Raw genomic sequence first — 20,432 nt, 5'->3', positions numbered from 1 at the left:
ATACGGGTGGATTCGTCCAAATCATTTTACCCACGTTCCCTTGACTCGTGACAAACATACACAGTGTGATATAACCACGGTTCAGAGCTATAAGTGACGTGAATGGAACAAGTACATCTGTTCTTGGCTCCTTAGCCATCAGGTCTTTCTCTAGATATCTTTGAACTTAATCAAAGAAACAAAACAAGAAGCAACACCCTTCACCTGAAATCTAGGATACCTCCAAGTTGATGGGATATGACATGAACCTCATGTATCTTTTATTCTTTGGTTTGACACCCACCTCTTAGACTGTACTTAACTGGTTGAGAAATAATGAAGTATCAGATCAAATCAGATCAGTCATTCAGTCGTGTCTGACTCTTTGCGACCCCATGAATCGCAGCACGCCAGCCCTCCCTGTCCATCACCAGCTCCCGGAGTTCACTGAGACCTACGTCCATCGAGTCAGTGATGCCATCCAGCCATCTCATCCTCTGTCATCCCCTTCTTCTCTTGCCCCCAATCCCTCCCAGCATCAGAGTCTTTTCCAATGAGTCAACTCTTCGCATGAGGTGGCCAAAGTACGGGAGTTTCAGCTTTAGAATCATTCCTTCCAATGAAGTATAGTAATTATGTAATATGTTGATACTGTGTGCGTGCTAAGTTGCTTCAGTCGTATATGACTCTTTGCAACCCCTCTTTGCAATGGATTGTATTCCGGCAGGCTCCATCCATGGGATTCTCCAGGCATGAATACTGGAGTGGGTTGCCATTTCCTCCTCCAGGGGATCTTTCAGACTCAGGGATTGTGTCTTAAACATCTCCTACATTGGCAGGCAGATTCTTTACCACTAGTGCCACCTGGGAAGCCCTTGTTGAAGGCTTGATATTAATGGTGGATTATTTTTAGCACGATCTTTTTTTTTTTCCCATTGTTATTTCATTATTTTTTCCTCTGTGACCCCCGTCCCTTCTCAGGGATTTTTTTTTTTTTTTTTACACTTTGTAAGAATTGGAGTAAATTTTTAGTGAAATATGTCACAGGGTTGACCCCCAAAAGTTGTTTGATGTATACCTTACTCTGCATGACTATTACTGTTGTCTTTAGGCCTTCATTTCCTCTTACCCTACCTGACCTGTTCTTCCAGTGAATGTTATCCAGTTTAAAAGACCAGATGATCTTTTCTTCCAGTGCCCACACTTAATAAATCACTTGTCAACCCACTACTGGTTTTGTCTCAGGGTCTTCTCCTCTCAGATCCCCTCATATCTGGAACCTGATTGTTATGGTCCCTTCCTGGTCCTCTTCCCTAAAATTCTTCAGTGATTCCACTTGTTTTTTTCTTTAATTAAAAATCCAGATTCCCCCTCCCCCTGGGAAATTCTTTTAGTATCTGGCAGTTGCATGTCTCTTTTTCCTCTTTTCAGTTCAGTTCAGATGCTCACTGGTGTCTGACACTCTTTGTGACCCCATGGATTGCAGTACTCCAGGCTTCCCTGTCCATCGTTAACTCCCTCCTAAGCTTGATCAAACTCATATCCATCAAGTCGGTGATGCCATCCAACCATCTCATCTTTTGTCGTCCCCTTCTCCTCCTGGCTTTAGTCTTTCTCAGCAAATGAGTCAGTTCTTTGAATCAGGTGGCCAAAGTATTGGAGTTTCAGCTTCAGCATCAGTTCTTCCAATGAATATTCAGGACTGATTTCCTTTAGGATTGACTGGTTGGATCTCCCTGCAGTCCAAGGGACTCTCAAGAGTCTTCTCCAACACCACAGTTCAAAAGCATCGATTCTTTGGCGCTCAGCTTTCTTTATGGTCCAACTCTCACATCCATACATGACCACTGGAAAAACTATAGCTTTGACTATATGGACCTGTGTAAGCAAAGTAGTATCTCTTTTTTCTTCTTTTGCTCTTTTCCCACTCACACTCCAGGTACCAACCTTGACAAACCACTTGCAGTTTTTAGAAACTTCAAAGTAAACTTGCTTCTAGGACTGTACACCCTATTTGCTTTACATGAAATGTATATCACATTTTATCTAGTTGTTTTTATTTTTCCCCTTAGGCATGAGTTCTTGGGACAGACTCAGTTTTTCACCCTTCATCTTAGTTCTTAACATAGGAAGTAAGGATGGATGCTGAGTGAGTGCTGCTGGATGAGTGAAAGGGAGTGAGCCAAATCCTCATAATTTTTCTTGCTGTTTCCACAGTCCCTGTGCAGATTAATTGGTTTCTTTCTTCCTGTCCTCCTTCCTTTCCTACTGGCCAGAATCTTTCAGTGGCTTACTTTTTCCTATAGAATTCATTTTATGCTCATTATCATTTATACCCTCTAGTCATCAGTCTTCAGTTGGCCTGTCCAACTATATTTCCCATATTTCATCTTATGCATGTGTTAGCCACTCAGTCATGTCCAGCTCTTTTCAACACCATGGACTGTATAGCCCACCAGGCATCTCTGTCCATGGAATTCTCCAGGCAAGAATACTGGAGTGGGTAGCCGTTCCATTCTCCATGGGAGCTTCCCGATCCAGGGATCAAACCTGGGTCTCCCACATTGCAGGCAGCTTCTTTACCATCTGAGCCTCCAGGGAAGCCCATGTTTCTTCTTAACTACCTCCAAACCTATTTCTTATCCATTCTTTTATCATGCTTTATACCATAACATCTTTGTGGTTTTATTCATGCCACACCCTCATCCATTCATTGCCTAGCAGTTTAACACTTGGAATGTCCCCTACCCCTGTTAGAATCAATCCTCCATTCTGTATCTTTCTATATTCTAATTTAATTTTTTTCCTCCATTATTATATATATAACATTCTGCTTTGAATGATTGCCTTTGGTTTTTGTTTTATTTTTGCATATCTATTTTCTGTTAGAATGGCTTCTCTGGTGGCTCACTGGTAGAGAATCCAGCTGCCAATGCAGAAGATGTGGGTTCGATTCCTGGGTTGGGAAGATCCCCTTGAGAAGGAAATGGCAACCCACTCCAGTATTGCCTGAGAAATCCTGTGGACAGAGGAGCCTGGGGGACTATAATCCATGGGGTCACAAAAGAGTTGGATAAACAACAACAACAACATTCTATTAGATAACAACTCTTTGAGGTAAGAGCTGAATTAGTTTAAAGCTGAAAGCCATAGGGTTCAGTTCAGTTCATTCACTCAGTCATGTCCAACTCTTTGCAAACCCATGGACAGCAGCAAGCCAGGACTCCTTATCCAATACCAACTCTCAGAGTTTACTTAAACTCATGTCCATTGAGTCGGTGATGCCATCCAACCATCTCATCCTTTCTTATCCCCTTCTCCTCCTGCCTTCAATCTTTGTCAGTATCAGGGTCTTTTCCAATGAGTCAGTTCTTTGCATCAGGTGGCCAAAGTATTGGAGTTTCAGCTTCAGCATCAGTCCTTCCAATGAATATTCAGGGCTGATTTCCTTTAGGATTCACTGGTTGGATCTCCTTGCAGTCCAAGGGATTCTCAAGAGTCTTCTCCAACACCACAGTTCAAAAGCATCAATTCTTCGGTGCTCAGCTTTCTTTATAGTCCAACCTTCACATCCACACATGACCACTGGAAAAACCATAGCTTTGACTAGATGGACATTTGTTGGTTAAAGTAATGTCTCTGCTTTTTAATATGCTGTCTAGGTTGTTCATAGCTTGTCTTCCAAGGAGCAAGCATCTTTTAATTTCATGGCTACAGTCACCATCTGTAGTGATTTTGGAGCCTCCCAAAATAAAGTCTGTTACAGTTTCCCCATCTATTTGCCATGAAGTGATGGGACCAGATGCTATCATCTTAGTTTTCCGAATGTCGAATTTTAAGCCAACTTTTTCACTCTCCTCTTTCACTTTCATCAAGAGGTTCTTTAGTTCTTCTTTGCTTTCTGCCATAAGGGTGGTGTCATCTGCATATCTGAGGTTATTGATATTTCTCCTGGCAATCTTGATTTATACAGCTTGTGCTTCATCTAGCCCAGCATTTCTCATGACGTACTCTGCATATAAGTTAAATAAGCAGGGTGACAATATACAGTCCTGACATGCTCCTTTCCCAATTTAGAACCAGTCTGTTGTTCCATGTCCAGTTCTAACTATTGCTTTTTGACCTGCATGCAGATTTCCCAGGAGGCAGGTCAGGTGGTCTGGTATTTCCATCTCTTTAAGAATTTTTCACAGTTTGTTGTGATCAACATAGTCAAAGCCTTTGGCATACAGGCATGGTAACTTGGGGCTTTTCTGCTACACGTAGCTACAGGCAAGGTAGCTTGGGGCTATTTAGTCACTCTGGAAAGAACATGTGTTTTGACTTGGTTTGAATCTCTATGATGCCACAGAAAGTTATGTGATCTCCTTTGTATATTTCTCGCAGTTTCTCCTTTGTATATGTCTCCCAAAAGCTAGACAATATTACAAAGTTTGCACCATTATAATGCAGATTAAATGAAATAATGTATGTAAAGCCTATAGCTTAATACGGTGGCCTGTAGCAGAAATACAATAAATGCTCATTATTATTGTTGCTGTTCCTAGTACTAAAGTATTGAAGAAGGATATTGTTTTGTTTTCCTGAGCTCTTAGTATTAATGGTTTTCATTTAATCGTGTGACTTCTTTTTAGCTGAATATAACTGAAGCTAGAGATTACCACATTAGCCTGTGGTTAAATCTAAATCATTATTTTCACTATGTTACATTCTTTTATTACTTATTCTGATATTTCAACATTTTCCTGGCAAAAAGGACTGTTTACTTCTTCAGTTTTTCCACCAACAGAGGGCCAATTTTCCAGTATTTGTGAAATGAATGATTCAGACTTTAATCTTTTAAAACTCAGTCTTTATGTTGTTTTGTGATAGAAACTATGAATTGAATTTCCTACTTTTAGAGTTATTGAAACTTTGCCATGTGGTTAGAGGAGCTTCTTTGGTGTGCCAGGCACCTAACATGTTATTCTCCCACTTAGGTGAAATTATATTGAGTATTTATATTCATAACCTTGACTGCGCCATCTGTATGGACAGTTTCTTGTACTGTCCATATTTTAGCAAGAACTTGCTAAAATTGCAGTCAACTAAGGGAAGGGAGATCTAATAATATGTCCTTATAAATTGGTAGGAAAGATATAGTCCAGATTATTTCTAATTTGAATTAAGTATTTTGTGCTTATTATCAGTTAGAGTTTCCTAAAAGTTAAAATTACGGGAAGATGATTCAGTGTGAGGAAATACCTAATGTCACTTTCCTGTTTTTCAAACTAAAGTCATGATGGAGTCATCAATAAAAATGGTATATATATATAGCCAGCAAAAATAAGAATTGGTAATATATATTTAGAATGAATTGTATAGAATTGGATATATTATCATCTACATTGGTGAGAATAAATCAAGAAATTGCACTGGAAATTAATACCTAGATCCTGGCAGAGGAATAGAATATTTCCAGAGACTAAAATACTGGAAGAGGAGAGGCAGTCAGCTCCCATTTCACCAGCTGGTGATGCTTGTGATAGATAACATTTAGTAGGCAAATTGTCAGATACTGTGAACATCAGTTAATCTGTTCATTATCTCAGGCAATTTTAAATAAAAATTACTTTGGGATAGGTATCATTATTTTTATGTTCATTTTGTAGATGAAGAATCTAAGCTTTCAAAAAGTAGTCTACCCAATGTCATACAGCTTGTGAAAGACCAGTATGGAGTCTGAGATCAGTTCAAACTATCATTAGTCATATAATCTCAGTGCCATGCTGATAAGGCTACAAACCTTTCTGTGGATTGGAGTGAAGTCAGAGAACAGGACAGGCCTTCTTTTTTTTTTTTAATTTTTATTTTTTTTGTTTTTAAACTTTACATAATTGTATTAGTTTTGCCAAATATCAAAATGAATCCGCCACAGGTATACATGTGTTCCCCATCCTGAACCCTCCTCCCTCCTCCTTCCCCATACCATCCCTCTGGGTCGTCCCAGTGCACTAGCCCCAAGCATCCAGTATCGTGCATTGAACCTGGCCTGGCAACTCGTTTCATACATGATATTTTACATGTTTCAGGACAGGCCTTCTTTAAGAATGCAGTAGCTCTGGGCCAGAGCAGAAGCACCAGCCAGCCTAGGCACCCTAACAAGGGCTAGCAAGATGGGGAGTTGCAGGTTGGTAAAGAGAAGACTGTTGTAAAGCCCTTATGGCAGTGACACCATTTTAAGCTCTATCAAGAGGGGAAGCAAAATGAACATATGATTTAGATACTGTTTCCTGAAACTACTTTCAGTAAAGAATTTTGCAGGTCATCCCACTCTAGTACAGAACAATTTTAGACTGCAGAACCTAAGCGGAAGAGAAAAAGTGTAGTTACAGTTGGTATAGTTACCTCTTGATCCTAGATATAAAAAAGACATTTTTCTAATCATTTCCATCGGGCTGTGAAAATGGGAAGATTTGCTCCAACAACCCAGGGAAATGAGGTTTTGTAACCAGCGCATGAGCTTTCTATGGATCCTGTTTGAGTTTGGCCTGTCAGTAATTTTACCTTAGCTTATTCGCCAGCATCCAAAGTCCACTATTAGACTTTCCATTAATTTCCTGTTGGGTTTCCAGGTGGCACAGTGGTGAAGAATCCATCTGCCAATGCAGGAAATGTAAGAGACACGGGTTTGATCTCTGAGTTGGGAAGATCCCCTGGAGTAGGAAATGGCAACCTGCTCCAGTATTCTTACCTGGAAAATTCCATAGACAGAGGAGCCTAGTGGGCTACAGTCCATTAGGTTCTAAAGAGTCAGACATGACTAAGCAACTGAGCATATATACCCACACAACCCCCTTTTAGACATCCTCTATGATTTAGCAAAATAATCACCCCATAGAGTCATTAGTTCAGTTCAGTTCAGTCACTCAGTCATGTCCGACTCTTTGCGACCCCATGAATCACAGCACGCCAGGCCTCCCTGTCCATCACCAACTCCCGGAGTTCACCTAAACTCAGGTGCATCGAGTCGGTGATGCCATCCAGTCATCTCATCCTCTGCCATCCCCTTCTCTTCCTGCCCCCAATCCCTCGTAGCATCAGGGTCTTTTCCAATGAGTCAGCTCTTCGCATGAGGTGGCCAAAGTATTGAAGTTTCAGCCTCAGCATCAGTCCTTCCAATGAACACCCAGGACTGGTCTCCTTTAGGATGGACTGGTTGGATCTCCTTGCAGTCCAAGGGACTCACAAGAGTCTTCTCCAGCACCACAGTTCATAGGTACCCATAAAAGTAATAAATGGCCTCACTGAGATAGTTTACAAACAAAACAAGAAAGTTAAGGGAAAAAAAAAAAAAAAACCTACATATTCCCACCATACACAAACCATGAAAACCAACCCTACATATGAAATAGATCTCCCATAGGTAATAAAGAGTCAGACACGACTGAGCAATTAACACTTTACATTTTACAGATAATAAAAGATTTATGTAATACCAAACATCTAGTCTGAGGGAAATAAAAGCAAATATGGCTGCAATGAAATAGAGTCAGAGTGAAATTTCATAGCAAAATGAATGAATAAAAAGTGATATTTTAAGCAAGCATTGAAAGTAAAATAATTTTTTTTTTTTTTTTATTCTAAGACATACATTATTACCTTTTAGCATGTCTGTAATGGGGACCTTCTTAATGACAGCCTCTTTTGAATACTTGGATTCAAGGAATAGTAGTAATGTATAATGCCCCTTTTATTAATAAAACATGGGAGAAATGGTGTTATTTCTGCTTAACTGTCCCTGCCTTTGGTCTCACTCAATAAAACCTAGAGCCTTTACCGTGGACTGCGTAGTAAGATCTGGTCACCCAACTGCTTCTCTGCCTGCGTCTCCTAGGATCTTCCCTCTTTTTTAACTCTGCCACCTGCTACAGTCATACTGGTCCCCTTGCTCTTCTTGGGCCGTCCAGACATGCTTTATCTCTAGACTGATGCCCTGTGTTTTCTCTGCCAGGAATGCTTTTCCTGCTAAGAACTGCATGATTCACTCTAAGATCAGCTTTAGATATGACACTTTCTTATTTAGATTTTCCCCAGCCATCTTATCTAAAATTGCATTGTTCTTATACTCCTTATCTACCTTTCTCCTTCATTTTTCTTTTTGGCACTTATTATCAAATGATAGATATTTCATTTGTCTTGCTTAGGCTTTGTCTTTCCTGATAGAATATAAGTTCTGGTACAAGCAGGAATTTTTGTCTGTTGTCTTCATTATTGAATCTCCAGGCCCTTGAAGAACGCCTGATACATAGAAGGCACTTAATAAATATATGTATGCTGAATATTGGAATAAACAAAATATGGATAAATATATTACAATTTGTATAAATATAATGTGTTAGATTTAAGCAATACATTGGTGGGTTCCATGCTCAAATGTGGCTGGGTGATTTGAGGAGGAGGTCTGACTGTCACACACAGCTTGTCTAATGGCGTGTGGACTAGGTGTCACATGTCCTGAGATATAAACCTGCCTCTGTTACCAGCTGAATGGAATGTAGCTAGTTAGTCCCCTGGGCCTCCAGGTTGGACTGAATAATCTATATGGATGTTATAACACGTCAGTTAATTGAGCATTCTGGTCAAAACAGTTGAAAAGTGAGAAGCAGGAAAGACAAGCTGAAGATGTGAAACCGTATCTTTTAACATAAATATTATCACCACAAACAGTGGTAATGAGAGAGTTATTGCAAAAGAATTTTGAGATTACTTGTAGTTCATTTTCCTTTGATTTATCAATAGTGAAACTGAGGCCCAAGGTTTGAGAGATTTATCCAAAGTCAAGTGCTATTGGTCGCAGACCTTAGAACTCTGCATGATATCTCTGACTATACTGGCGACTCTCCAAAAAAAATATTCTTGTGCTTTTTAAAGATATATAATATTCATCTTAGATTCAAAGAATTCACTTAGTGGCAGGAATGCATAGATCAACTGATCTCTCTTTGTGATCTAATTCAGCTTACGGAAGAGATTGGAAAACTGGAAGATAAAGTGGAGTGCGCTAATAATGCCCTGAAAGCAGATTGGGAAAGATGGAAACAAAACATGCAAAATGATATCAAGTCAGCATTTACAAATATGGCTGAGGAAAACATCCTGTATTATGAACAGGTAATTAGTGATATGCAGTATTGCTTTCTTTTAAAAAAGTTATCCTCTCTCTTACTTTCTGTTTGTCTTGTGTTAAAGGAGTCTGTTCAGGAACCAAGTGTCACATTCAAAATCCTCTTTGGTGGCTCAGTGCCAGTGGAGCTGCCAGTTAATAGAGCATCACTAAACCCACCCATCAACACAAATGTGTTTCCCTGTAAGAAGGTGATGAGCTTTCCTTCCTCCACAGCATGCCCAAGTGCCTAATTTGAGCTGAGCTTGCTGTGAGAGAGAATTCTCCTATCTTCATGTAAAACTCAGAATATAGGGGAAGGGAAAAGAAGTAAGTGCCATTTTGCACAAATGGCACCCCACTCCAGTACTCTTGCCTGGAGAATCCCATGGACGGAGGAGCCTGGTGGGCTACAGCCCATGGGGTCGCAAAGAGTCGGACACGACTGGGCAACTTCACTTTCACTTTCACTTTAAGATAAGACTCAGGATGACAGGAAGCGATTTAAGAAGTAGCCATAAGAAAAACCCAAATGTAATATTTATTAATGAAGCAGACAAGATATGACAAAACCACCATGAGTTGTATTCATGACTTTTAGCAGTTATACTGAAGTTGTTTTGACCAGTGCCAAATTGAAATGGTTTCATAATATATTATATAAAAAGCTACAAATATTTTATATGTTACAATTGAGCTTATTTAAACACTGATGATTTTTTTATTTTCATATTTTCCTATTCCCTAATTTTAAACAATACCAATAAACTGAACAGAATCTTATATATGAAAAAAAAATTAAATACTGTCATTTTGTTTTGTTTGTCTTCCCTTCGGTTTCTTGTCTATTATTTCCCCAATTTTAAACAATACGAATAAACTGAACAGAATCATATATATGAAAAAAAATTAAATGCTACCATTTTGTTTTGTTTGTATTCCCTTCAGTTTCTTGTTTTGGCAGGATCTGACATCTTCAAAAATCATTTGATCAGGCTTCCTAATGATTCTCCTATCTGGTTAAAATTTCGTTTCCTCTCCTTTTCTTACCTGGGCTTCCCAGGTGGTTCAGTGGTAAAGAATCCTCCTGCCAGTTCAGGAGACACTGGAAACACGGGTTCTATCCTTGGGTCAGGAAGATCCCCTGGAGAAGGAAATGGCAACCCACTCCAGTATTCTTGCCTGGAAAATTCCGTGGACAGATGAGCCTGACTGGTTACAGTCCATGGGGTCACCAAGAGTTGCATATGACAGCCACTGAGCATGCATGCTCCTTTTCTTGTATTGTTTGCAAAGTCAGAAAAGAAACAGAAGTTTGAATGAGCAGGAATTTAGTTCAGATCTTATACCTTCTGTCCCTTCCATCCCCACCTTTCCTCTGTAGCTATTCAAAAGGTCAAAAAAGAGCATTGGTTCCCTCTAGTTTAGTTTGGTTGGTTTTGTTTGTTTCTTTCTTTGTTTACCCTAGGAAAAATGCCTAATCAACATTTTGCTTTTCAAATGATTGTCTTTTTTGAACACAGTAGTATTTATTTTCAGTGAATTTTATGCTATTGCTTGCTTCATCTAGCTTATTTGAACATACTTTTCCTAGAAGGTATATATTAAAATACATCTTTAACCTTATCTCTGTCTGAATATATGACTATATGAAATTGATACATTAAGAAAATTATATTTTGTATTCTGTAGTGCTTGCCAGGTTGAAGGTACTTTAAAATATTTTATATTTTGCAAGATTATCTAACTAATACTGATATTTTCATTCAGCAAGAAATACTTGAGCCCCTACTACCACCACCCACTGTGCTGGGTCCTGGAGAGACCACAGTGTGCAAGACAAACACAATCTCTTTCTCATGTGGTTACAATTAAAACAAAATATTATAATAAAAAGTATAATAAGATCCAGGATAGGAAGACTTTGCAGAGGCATCTAACCTAATCTAGAAGGAAAGAGGACGATTCCTCAGAGGATATATTTAAGCTGAGTCCTGAATAATGAATGAGAGGTAGTGAGATTCAGATGTGAAAAAGAGAGTTCCAGGAAGAGAAGACATGCACAAAAGCAGAGAGGTGAGAGAGAACATGTTCAAATTACTGAGGTTCCTTTTGGGAGAATGGTGGAGTAGAGATAGTGTTGAATTGAAAAATGAGGCTTGTAGAGGAGGAAAATGTTTCCCTCAACCCTCATAGGATCCCTGGCTGGGTCTGAAAATGAAACTGACAAAGATAAATTCATAGGAGAAAAAGCATACAAGTTGAATGAATATAAGTTCTTTGTGGCACAGGAGCCTTCATCAACAAATCAAGATCAGAAGAAACAGATCTGAGTATTTTTATGCTAGGTTTGATGAAGATTGGGTTGTCGTGTAGAGAGGGATAGGTTAAGGAGTATAACGTAAGCCCAGTAAACTGAGGGAGACTTAGCAGGGCCTTTTTGTTAAGAGTAGTCTTCTCATGTCCTTGGCTTCAGAGGTGTCTTTTCATGTCCTTGGCTTCAGAGGTAAAGATGCACCTTTCCTCTGGGGATGAGGATCCCCTCTTACTTGAGGATTTTATGACTTGCCTCAGGAGATAAGGGTTGGAAGAAGGTCAGAGTGACCTTCCGCTTCTATTTCTCAAACTCATTCGTCTTATATGACAGTGTGTCATATTTTGTGTTAGTATGTCCTGAACACTATTAGGCTGAAAGTGAAAGTGAAGTTGCTCAGTCGTGTCCGACTCTTTGCGACCCCATGGACTGTAGCCTACCAGGATCTTCCTTCCATGGGATTTTCCAGGCAAGAATACTGGAGTGGGTTGCCATTTCCTTCTCCAGGAGATCTTCCCGATCCAGGGATTGAACCCGGGTCTCCCACATTGTAGGCAGACGCTTTACCATCTGAGCCACCACGGAAGTCTGAAGAAGGCCTTAATAAGCTTTGTTTTTTATTTCTCATTCTAAGGGAAATGGGAAATGCCATTAAAGAGTTTTCAGCAGGGAAGAGACAATTTGGACTTGCCTTTTAGAATGATCACGCAGGCTATATATGGGTCATAGGGGAACAAAACTAAACATATTGAGCCTGGTTAGAAACTGTAGCAACAGAGACAGAGAGGTGAACTGACATAGAGGTTTCGTGGCAGCAGGCTACAGATTGGAGGACAGATTTAAGTGATTTTCTTTTTAGCAAGTGGGGTTGGAAATATCGTTTTCTGCCTCCCCTCCTTTTTTATTCTACATTAACAACCTTAAGTAAATTAAAATATCTAAAAGGAACTCCCCATAAATCTCAGATTTTGAAATGATTTAAAATATTTCTGTTGGATAAAGCAGATTTGTCACTATACGCTTTTTTTTTTTTACAACTTTAACTGTTTTAAAACCACAGAAATAACTTTATCTCTCCTTAATGATAGAACATGGCCACACTGACGTTATAGGAGTGCTATGACAATTAATAATTGAAATAATTTTTTAAGAAAATTAGAATATACATTATACTATAAGTGATTATGATTATAAAACACATTAGGTTATAAAAATCATGTGACAAACACTCAATATTATGTTGTCTTCTCATGATAATGTCTGCAAAACTTAGTTCTAAGTTTGGGTTTTTAATTTTCTTACAAGAAAATGTTCATAGTAGTTCCATTGAACTTCAACTGAAATGTTCGGATTTTGACTATACCTCTCACATAAATGCACACTTTTTTTTATTCTGATAGATTGCACTCAGTTTATACAAAATACTATCTTCTTAGAAATAGTTAAATTAGCATCACTGTGCCATATTGCCGTATTGCAAATTTTGTCCCTCGCAGTAGTTTATATCTATGTTTTTAACTCTTTCCTCCAAGTGAATTGTATTTCTAAATCTTACTAAAATTATATCAAGTGTATGGCATTTTAGATGGAGATATTTGGAGGAATCATTGGTTTTCTTTATTATAACTTCATAGGGTCTCTGCAGCTCAAGTTATTTATTGAGTTTTTTCCTGAGTGAATAACTTTTAACTGATTTGGCACATGATTCCAGGCATAATCGGAAATTGAAGCCCTTATATAATCAAGGCTTCCTAATTAACACACAGACTGTATGGCCTGAAACAGCAACAGTCTGCTGTTATCTGTTAACTTCAGAATATGTCAAATATATAAGGAAGTAAAATGTTGCAGAATCTTTCCAGTTCCTTTTTAATTTAATCACATTATTATGGAAATACTTCTTTTTTCATCAACATTTGTAAAAAATAATAATAATAATAATAAAGCCCCAAAGGGGTTTGCTCCTAGTGTGATAGAAAAAATAGGGTATAAACATTTGTCTTTGGACTTTTATGAAGTTAAATGGTTACAACTTGTTTATAACTTAAAATTTAACTATTAAAATGACAGAGGAAAATCAGTTTGTAAATATGAGATATGTCTGTATCAAAGGCCTATTATTGTCTAACTGAAATATTGTACTTAGATGTGTGAATTTACTTAGAGACAGTTGACCTCAAATATAAAACAAGGATCTGAAGTAAACTCTGAATAGGTAAAATGAAGCTATTACCAATTGTGTTCTGTATGGACAGTAACTAAGAATAAACTTGAATCTTTTGAAAAAATAAGAACAAAGCAATAAAATAAAAAATCCCATTAACCATAGGTGAATAATTTCAAAGTATATTAGTATCCAAATAACCAAAGAAAGTTATTTCTTACTAAAACGTGAAGGGATGCTAAAACTATAAACTATGACATGTTGGATAAAGTGCACAGACATTTTCTAATTGTTCTTTAGTAGGTACAAAATAAGACTGCCCAGGTGGCTCAGTGGTAAAAATCTGCTTGCAGTGCAGGAAATGCAGGTTCAATTCCTGGTTTGGGAAGATCCCATGGAGAAGGAAATGGCAATCCATTCCAGTATTCTTGCCTGGGAAATCCTATGGACAGAGAAGCCTGGCAGGCTACAGTCCATGGAGTTGCAAGAGTCACACATAACTTAGTGAATAAACAAAAACACAAGGTACAAAATAGTATGTTTTTATTGTTGTTGATGATGCTGATGCTGATAATTATGATGATAGTGAAGAAATTTAAAAGGAAGGAATCCTTGGTAGATATCATAAACTGAAGTAATATGCTCTTTAAAGTTTAATATAATAATCATGAAAAGATCACATAATATTAATTATTGCCAAATAAAATCATTTGTAGTTAACTGAATATAATACTTGAAGTAGTAAAATTTATTTCTTTGCATAGTTTATTTTAGAGTTAATATATGGAAGTCTTTTTGGCCTCATTTTCTGGTTTTAGAATTAATACATGTACAAAAACTACAAAAGTTAATCACATAAATGTATAAAGAGGAAATAAAGAATACCCATAACCTTATCTCCTAGAGAGGGGTATATTGAAATGCATTTATAGAAAAATAATTTGCTCTGTGCTGATCAAAATATTTTAAAATTTCTGCATTTCCACATATGTCAACATAAAAGCATGATTACTTGTTTGTGTTATGATGACTACAGTGGACATGTGTTATTTTGAGTTCTATATTTTTCATTTGTTTAAACATTTTTCTGTATAACTTGATCTTTATATAGTACATAATGTTCATATATCTTTATTAGTGAAGAATACTACTAATAATTGAACATTTATGTAAATTTTTATGCTCTCATAAACAATACTATTTAAAATAATTATGAACATTAGACTTAAGATCTTTCTTGATAAGGTATTCAAGAAATAGCCAAGACAGAGGTCACTTCATTTCAAATGCTATCAGTCTTATTTAAGAATGTTAGTTGCCTCATGTAAAATCATTCTTTTAGATTCTATTAACATCAAAACCTTATGCTAAGCAGCATTCAAATTCAAACTTCCCCTTAGGGAAGAATAATAAGTATATGTATGTTTCATTTGATTGATACAGCTTTACAATATATTACTTTTTTAATGGAAGAGTATTTGAATTCGTTTAGTTGAATCGTAATAAACTGACTTAGTAGAAGGGTTCTATCATTATTGAATAATAAAAATATTTATATCTACATGGGTATCTAGGAAGCAGAAAAGCATCTAGTATAGGATGTTTTCTCTGAGATAAAAGAAGCAAAAAAAAAAATCATTTCAAGAGTTCACAGTCTAGCCAAATCAATAACACAACTAATGCTTCCCTAAAATCCAAGTCCAGCTATATATGGACCATTCAAAAAGCAGAGAAAATTTTAAAAATACACATCATAGAAGTTCTTTTACAAAGTAAGTAACAGAGAAGCATTGAATCTCCTAGAAGTTTTCAGGTATAGTTGTTTTTATTTAGAAATATATTCCTTGTTATATTGGGGAATAGTAAAATAAATTGTAGCAAAAGAGTTTTTTGTTTTACATTCAGTGATGTGCTATATATATTGGAACATTTTAAAAAATTTTCATGAATATTTAAAACACCGTGATCCAAATAAAGGTATCTCCCAAACAGTGTGACTTTAACAGGTTAATCTGTGTTGATAATGATAGTAAAACTGCCAGCTAAGAAGATTCTGATGAGTGGAATTTATGTATCTGTCTGAAATTTCATAATTTTTTAAAAAATTGGGTCTCAGATGAATTATGGACTTGCTGTTCGTCTACATTAATTGAAAGGAGCAGTGAGGAAGAATAACTTTCCCAAGATCTAACTCCAGCCAACAAAGAGGAGCTGTTATGTAACAAGACAGAAACTTGATGACAAAGTACTATTTTGAAAATCTGGGAGTCAAAGAAAAGGAAAGGAAGGAAACCCTGGCCATCTAGTCATATTCCCTAGAATTTACTAAAGTGATTTGAAAAATTACAAAAAAGTTTAATTTCAGCATCAGTATTATGTCTTTCTTGTAGAGAGGATGGAAGTGATTGAAGGTTTACTCAGCTATAGTTGTTTAGTATCATGTCACAAAGAATAACGTGCAGTTTCTTAGTTTTCCTTTTAAATGTTGGGAAAGAGGCATAATAGTTGCTCTATGTTGAGCAATTTAAATTATATTTTTATATTGACAGTCTCTTAAGATGAAATGGAGTAAATAGATAATTTCTTTAAGGTTAATGTGTATCTCAACTCCCTTTGAAAATCATAAGAACAAAAAGCTAGAATAAGTCAGTGTTATCTAGGACAGGGATTTTGGAATACATATCAGGGTACTTTTCTTTTTACAATCATGCCTCATAGCATTTACTTAAACTCATATCTTACCTAATCTCTAGAACTCAGGAAGACAGATCTCCTGATGGTGTTTAAACAACCCTTCAGAAAAGAACAGTTTCTATTTGGAACTGTTGGAAGAATGTTTCAAAACTACATTATACACCCTAGTGAATTCAGTAGATTTCCATTAATGCATAGGATAGATTTCCTGAAAAGTAAACATGACCAGCTTGAGAGGCTAAGATGCTTAGATATTTACTCAACCTGACCATTTTTGTGCCAGTTAGAATTTCCAATTCATTACATTCTTTTGTCCACGTTATTGACTTTTTTATTCACTGGAAGGTACTCATTAGAAACCTGATGCCAAGATTAACAAATTCGGGCTACAGTACACCACACGTTTAGGGACTATCCAGTTTATTTAGGGACAGTCATCTTCATCAGAACACCAAGTTTTCATCTTCTTAATGCCATAATGCTCCATTGAATGCCTAGGAACTTTTCCCTTTGTATTTTTAGTAAAGAGACCAACACTATTGATTATTTAATGATTAATCTTGTCCTTTTTTACCATTTATGCTATTGAAATTTTTTTTTTTTTTTTTTTGGTAAGCAATCAATTCCTATTTGAAGTAGAATCTAAAGGTACATAATAATAATGCTTAAAACAAGGGAAGCAGAGAGGAAATAACCTTGTGCATCCTAAGACTTTAAAACTTTTTATTCTTACTGTCAGATGAGAGGCTTCACCACTGCTTATAGAAACAAAATCTTCAATAAACTCTTGCTTGGGCTGTTCATGGGATGTTGTTATGGTCCTCTGTTATTAGTTGATTGATTGTGGGAGAGGCATCCATGGAGAAAAACAACCACAGAGGCTGGGAAGCTGCCTTCTCAGCTTGATAGATTGTACCAGGAATCTTGGATGAGTGAAGAGATGAAATTATAAACTGAGCTGAGGGAATGCTACATTAAAGACATTTTATAAATTTTAAAAATCAACTCGTAGAAATGCTGGAGGAAGTCCCTGGGCATAGTTTTTGAGTCTCTAATTGTTTATTTGAGGACATATTTGATCACACAATCATTTGTTCCCATTTATTTTAGTTTTGCTGTCATTGGGTATGCCAACTTCATAGCCAAGTGCCTTCCTCTTAAGTTATGCTGTTTCATTTTATTGAACAATGTTGCAATGCATCTTAGCACCTTAAAGTTCCTAAGAAACTCCTTAGGAAAGGACTATGTTCAGCCTTGTTTAAGATCTCAGATTTATTTGTTCACAGAAGTCATTTATGGAATTCATGTCTGAAATATTTATGGAGCTATTGTCTAGAAAATACTTAAACTGATAAAAATGTAAGACTTCTAATGTTCATTAAAGCCTTTATTGTAAAACCATCTGAAGATGTTTAGTAGCTATGAACTCTTGACAGAGTAAATTTCAGTTCCACTTGTCTTAAAAAAAAAAAAAAATTGCTCAGTTGTAGCCAACTACCTTTTTAAAGTTTCACCTCAATAATTTGATACAGCTTTTCAGTGATTCAAAGGAATTCTTCTCTCTCATAGCAAATAAGGTAAATGTTATCCTCTATATTGATGACAAAGTCCTTTCATACTCCAAGTTGTAAATCTACTTCTAACTGGTTCCTCCCACCCCACACCCTAGCACCAAGGAATCTTTATACTCAAACCAAAAATACTTTGCAAAAAGATTATTTTCAGCATGTAGAATGAAAGTACAATTTGTCAAGTTTAAGTCATTTAATTTACTAGGTCTTTGTCTTAATCACCACATTGAAATTTGCTTCTTTCAAAATTGAAGTTTTATAAGATTCATGAGGTCTTGTTATGTTAGAAGACACTTAAAAAAAAAAAAATTCCCTGCCACCCTTCTTGTCGTTGTTCAGTCACTCAGTGGTGTCTGACCCTTTGCAACCCCATGGACTGTAGCACACCAGGTTTCCCTTTCCATCACCAACTCCCAGAGCCTGCTCAAACTCATGTCCATTGAGTTGGTGATGCCATCCAACCATCTCATCCTCCGTCGTCCCCTTCTCCTCCTGCCCTCAATCTTTTTAGCATAAGGGTCTTTTCCAATGAGTTGGCTCTTTGCATCAAGTGGCCGAAGTATCAGAGCTTCATCTTCAGCATCAGTCCTTCCAATGAGTATTCAGGATTTATTTCCTTTAGGATTTATTGGTTTAACCTTGCAGTCCAAGGGACTCTCAAAAGTCTTCTTCAGTACCACAGTTCAAAAGCATCAATTCTTTGGCACTCAGCCTTCCTTATGGTTCAACTCTCACATCTGTACATGACTACTGGAAAAACTACATAGTTCTGAATAACTATACACCAATGAAATTTTTTTTTAAAAGAAAGCATATCTAGAATTAACTTTTGGAAGTTGAATAATTTGAATTCACAAAATAAGAATTATATCCTATGTATTCTCTATATTAAATTGCATTGCAAAGAAATTAGTTCTCTGCCATTGGGAATTTTAAAGCAGTTGTTGAATAATGTACATCAGCAATTCTGTTTAAAGTAGAATTTCTCTAGGCATTTTATAGGAAATTAATTTTTGTAATGTTAATGGGTGTTTATCTTGATAGAAAAGATAGAATCTGTAGTCAAATAAGTTTGAATTAAACAAGCATGTTTACTAAAGAAGTTCTTAGAACCTTTTATGTGCTTATATGGGCTTCCCAGGTAGCGCTAGTGGTGAAGAACCCAGTTGCCAATGCAGAAGACATAAAAACAGGAGTTCAGTCCCTGTGTTGGGAAGATCCCCTGGAGGAAGGCACAGCAACTCACTCCAGTATTCTTGCTTGGAGAATCCCATGGAAAGAGGCACCTGGAGGGCTTCAGTCCGTGGGGTCACAAAGGGTCAGACATGACTAAAGTGATTTAACACATGTTCTTATATGGTTTATGAATCTAAGACATAACTTTGACTAGGTTAGCATTTCTTCTTATAGCATTAGCCTGTCATGGAACACAATTTAGGAAACCTTGGGTAATTGGTCTCTAAAGTTATGTTACTTAAAGTGTGGACTAATGCCTAATTCATAAATTGTTTATTACAGATTTATAACATAAATTCAGAAATAGAATATAACCAATTGAAATATTCTAGGGCAATTAGACATTGTCATGATGTCCAGGTGATTATTAGACTTCTTTTGTTGAATCAAGTATAGGCCAGATGGGGTATTGTCCAGCTTTTGTGATGATTTCTTGTGGCATGAAGTGTGAACTAGTCAGCTCAGTAGGATCTAATGGTTCTTAGCCAACAAAAGATATGTTCTTCACCACAGATAGTTTGAGAAACACTGCTCTAAAGTTCCTTCTATTTTCTAGGAGTTTGTTCATCTCTTCAAATTAACATAGGTAGTGTTTTTTCTCATTTAAAAATTTATAATCTGGCTGATATTCAAGTATTATAATGTATATAAAGCATGATTAATTATAGAATTCAGTTTAAAGGCACCAAGGTCTGATTTTTATATACTTCTAAGGAAACCTTAAAAATGAAGTATTTATCATTTTTAGAATTCAAAATATCATGTAACTGTGTTTTTTTATTTATTAAGTGATTACAGCCATGAAATTAAAAGATGTGTACTCCTTGGAAGGAAATTTATGACCAACCTAGATAGCATATTAAAAAGCAGAGATATTACTTTGCCAACAAAGGTCCGTCTAGTCAAGGCTGTGGTTTTTCCAGTAGTCATATGGATGTGAGAGTTGGACTGTGAAGAAAGCTGAGCGCCAAAGAATTGATGCTTTTGAACTGTGGTGTTGGAGAAGACTCTTGAGAGTCCCTTGGACTGCAAGGAGATCCAACCAGTCCATTCTAAAGGAGATCAGTCCTGGGTGTTCTTTGGAAGGAATAATGCTAGAGCTGAAACTCCAGTACTTTGGCCACCTCATGCGAAGTGCTGACTCATCGGAAAAGACTCTGATGCTGGGAGGGATTGGGGGCAGGAGGAGAAGGGGATGACAGAGATGGCTGGATGGCGTCACTGACTCGATGGACGTGAGTTTGAGTGAACTCCGGGAGTTGGTGATGGACAGGGAGGCCTGGCGTGCTGCTATTCATGGGGTCGCAAAGAGTCGGACACGATTGAGCG

The 20,432-nt window shown here is 37.0% G+C and overlaps 1 protein-coding gene across 1 annotated transcript in view; it reads left to right on the top strand.

Annotated features, from left to right (window-relative positions):
* Positions 1 to 20,432, top strand: part of SNX7 (sorting nexin 7) — a 118,851-nt gene that overhangs the window by 87,375 nt on the left and 11,044 nt on the right. Inside the window, 1 exon segment of the mRNA XM_010831006.1 lies at positions 8,980 to 9,132. Within this exon segment, the coding sequence (XP_010829308.1) occupies positions 8,980 to 9,132 (153 nt within the window).

The sequence above is a fragment of the Bison bison genome, unplaced genomic scaffold (assembly GCF_000754665.1).
Source record: "Bison bison bison isolate TAMUID 2011002044 unplaced genomic scaffold, Bison_UMD1.0 scf7180017864519, whole genome shotgun sequence".
Lineage (NCBI taxonomy): Eukaryota > Metazoa > Chordata > Mammalia > Artiodactyla > Bovidae > Bison > Bison bison.
This window is presented reverse-complemented; position numbering and strand designations above follow the sequence as displayed.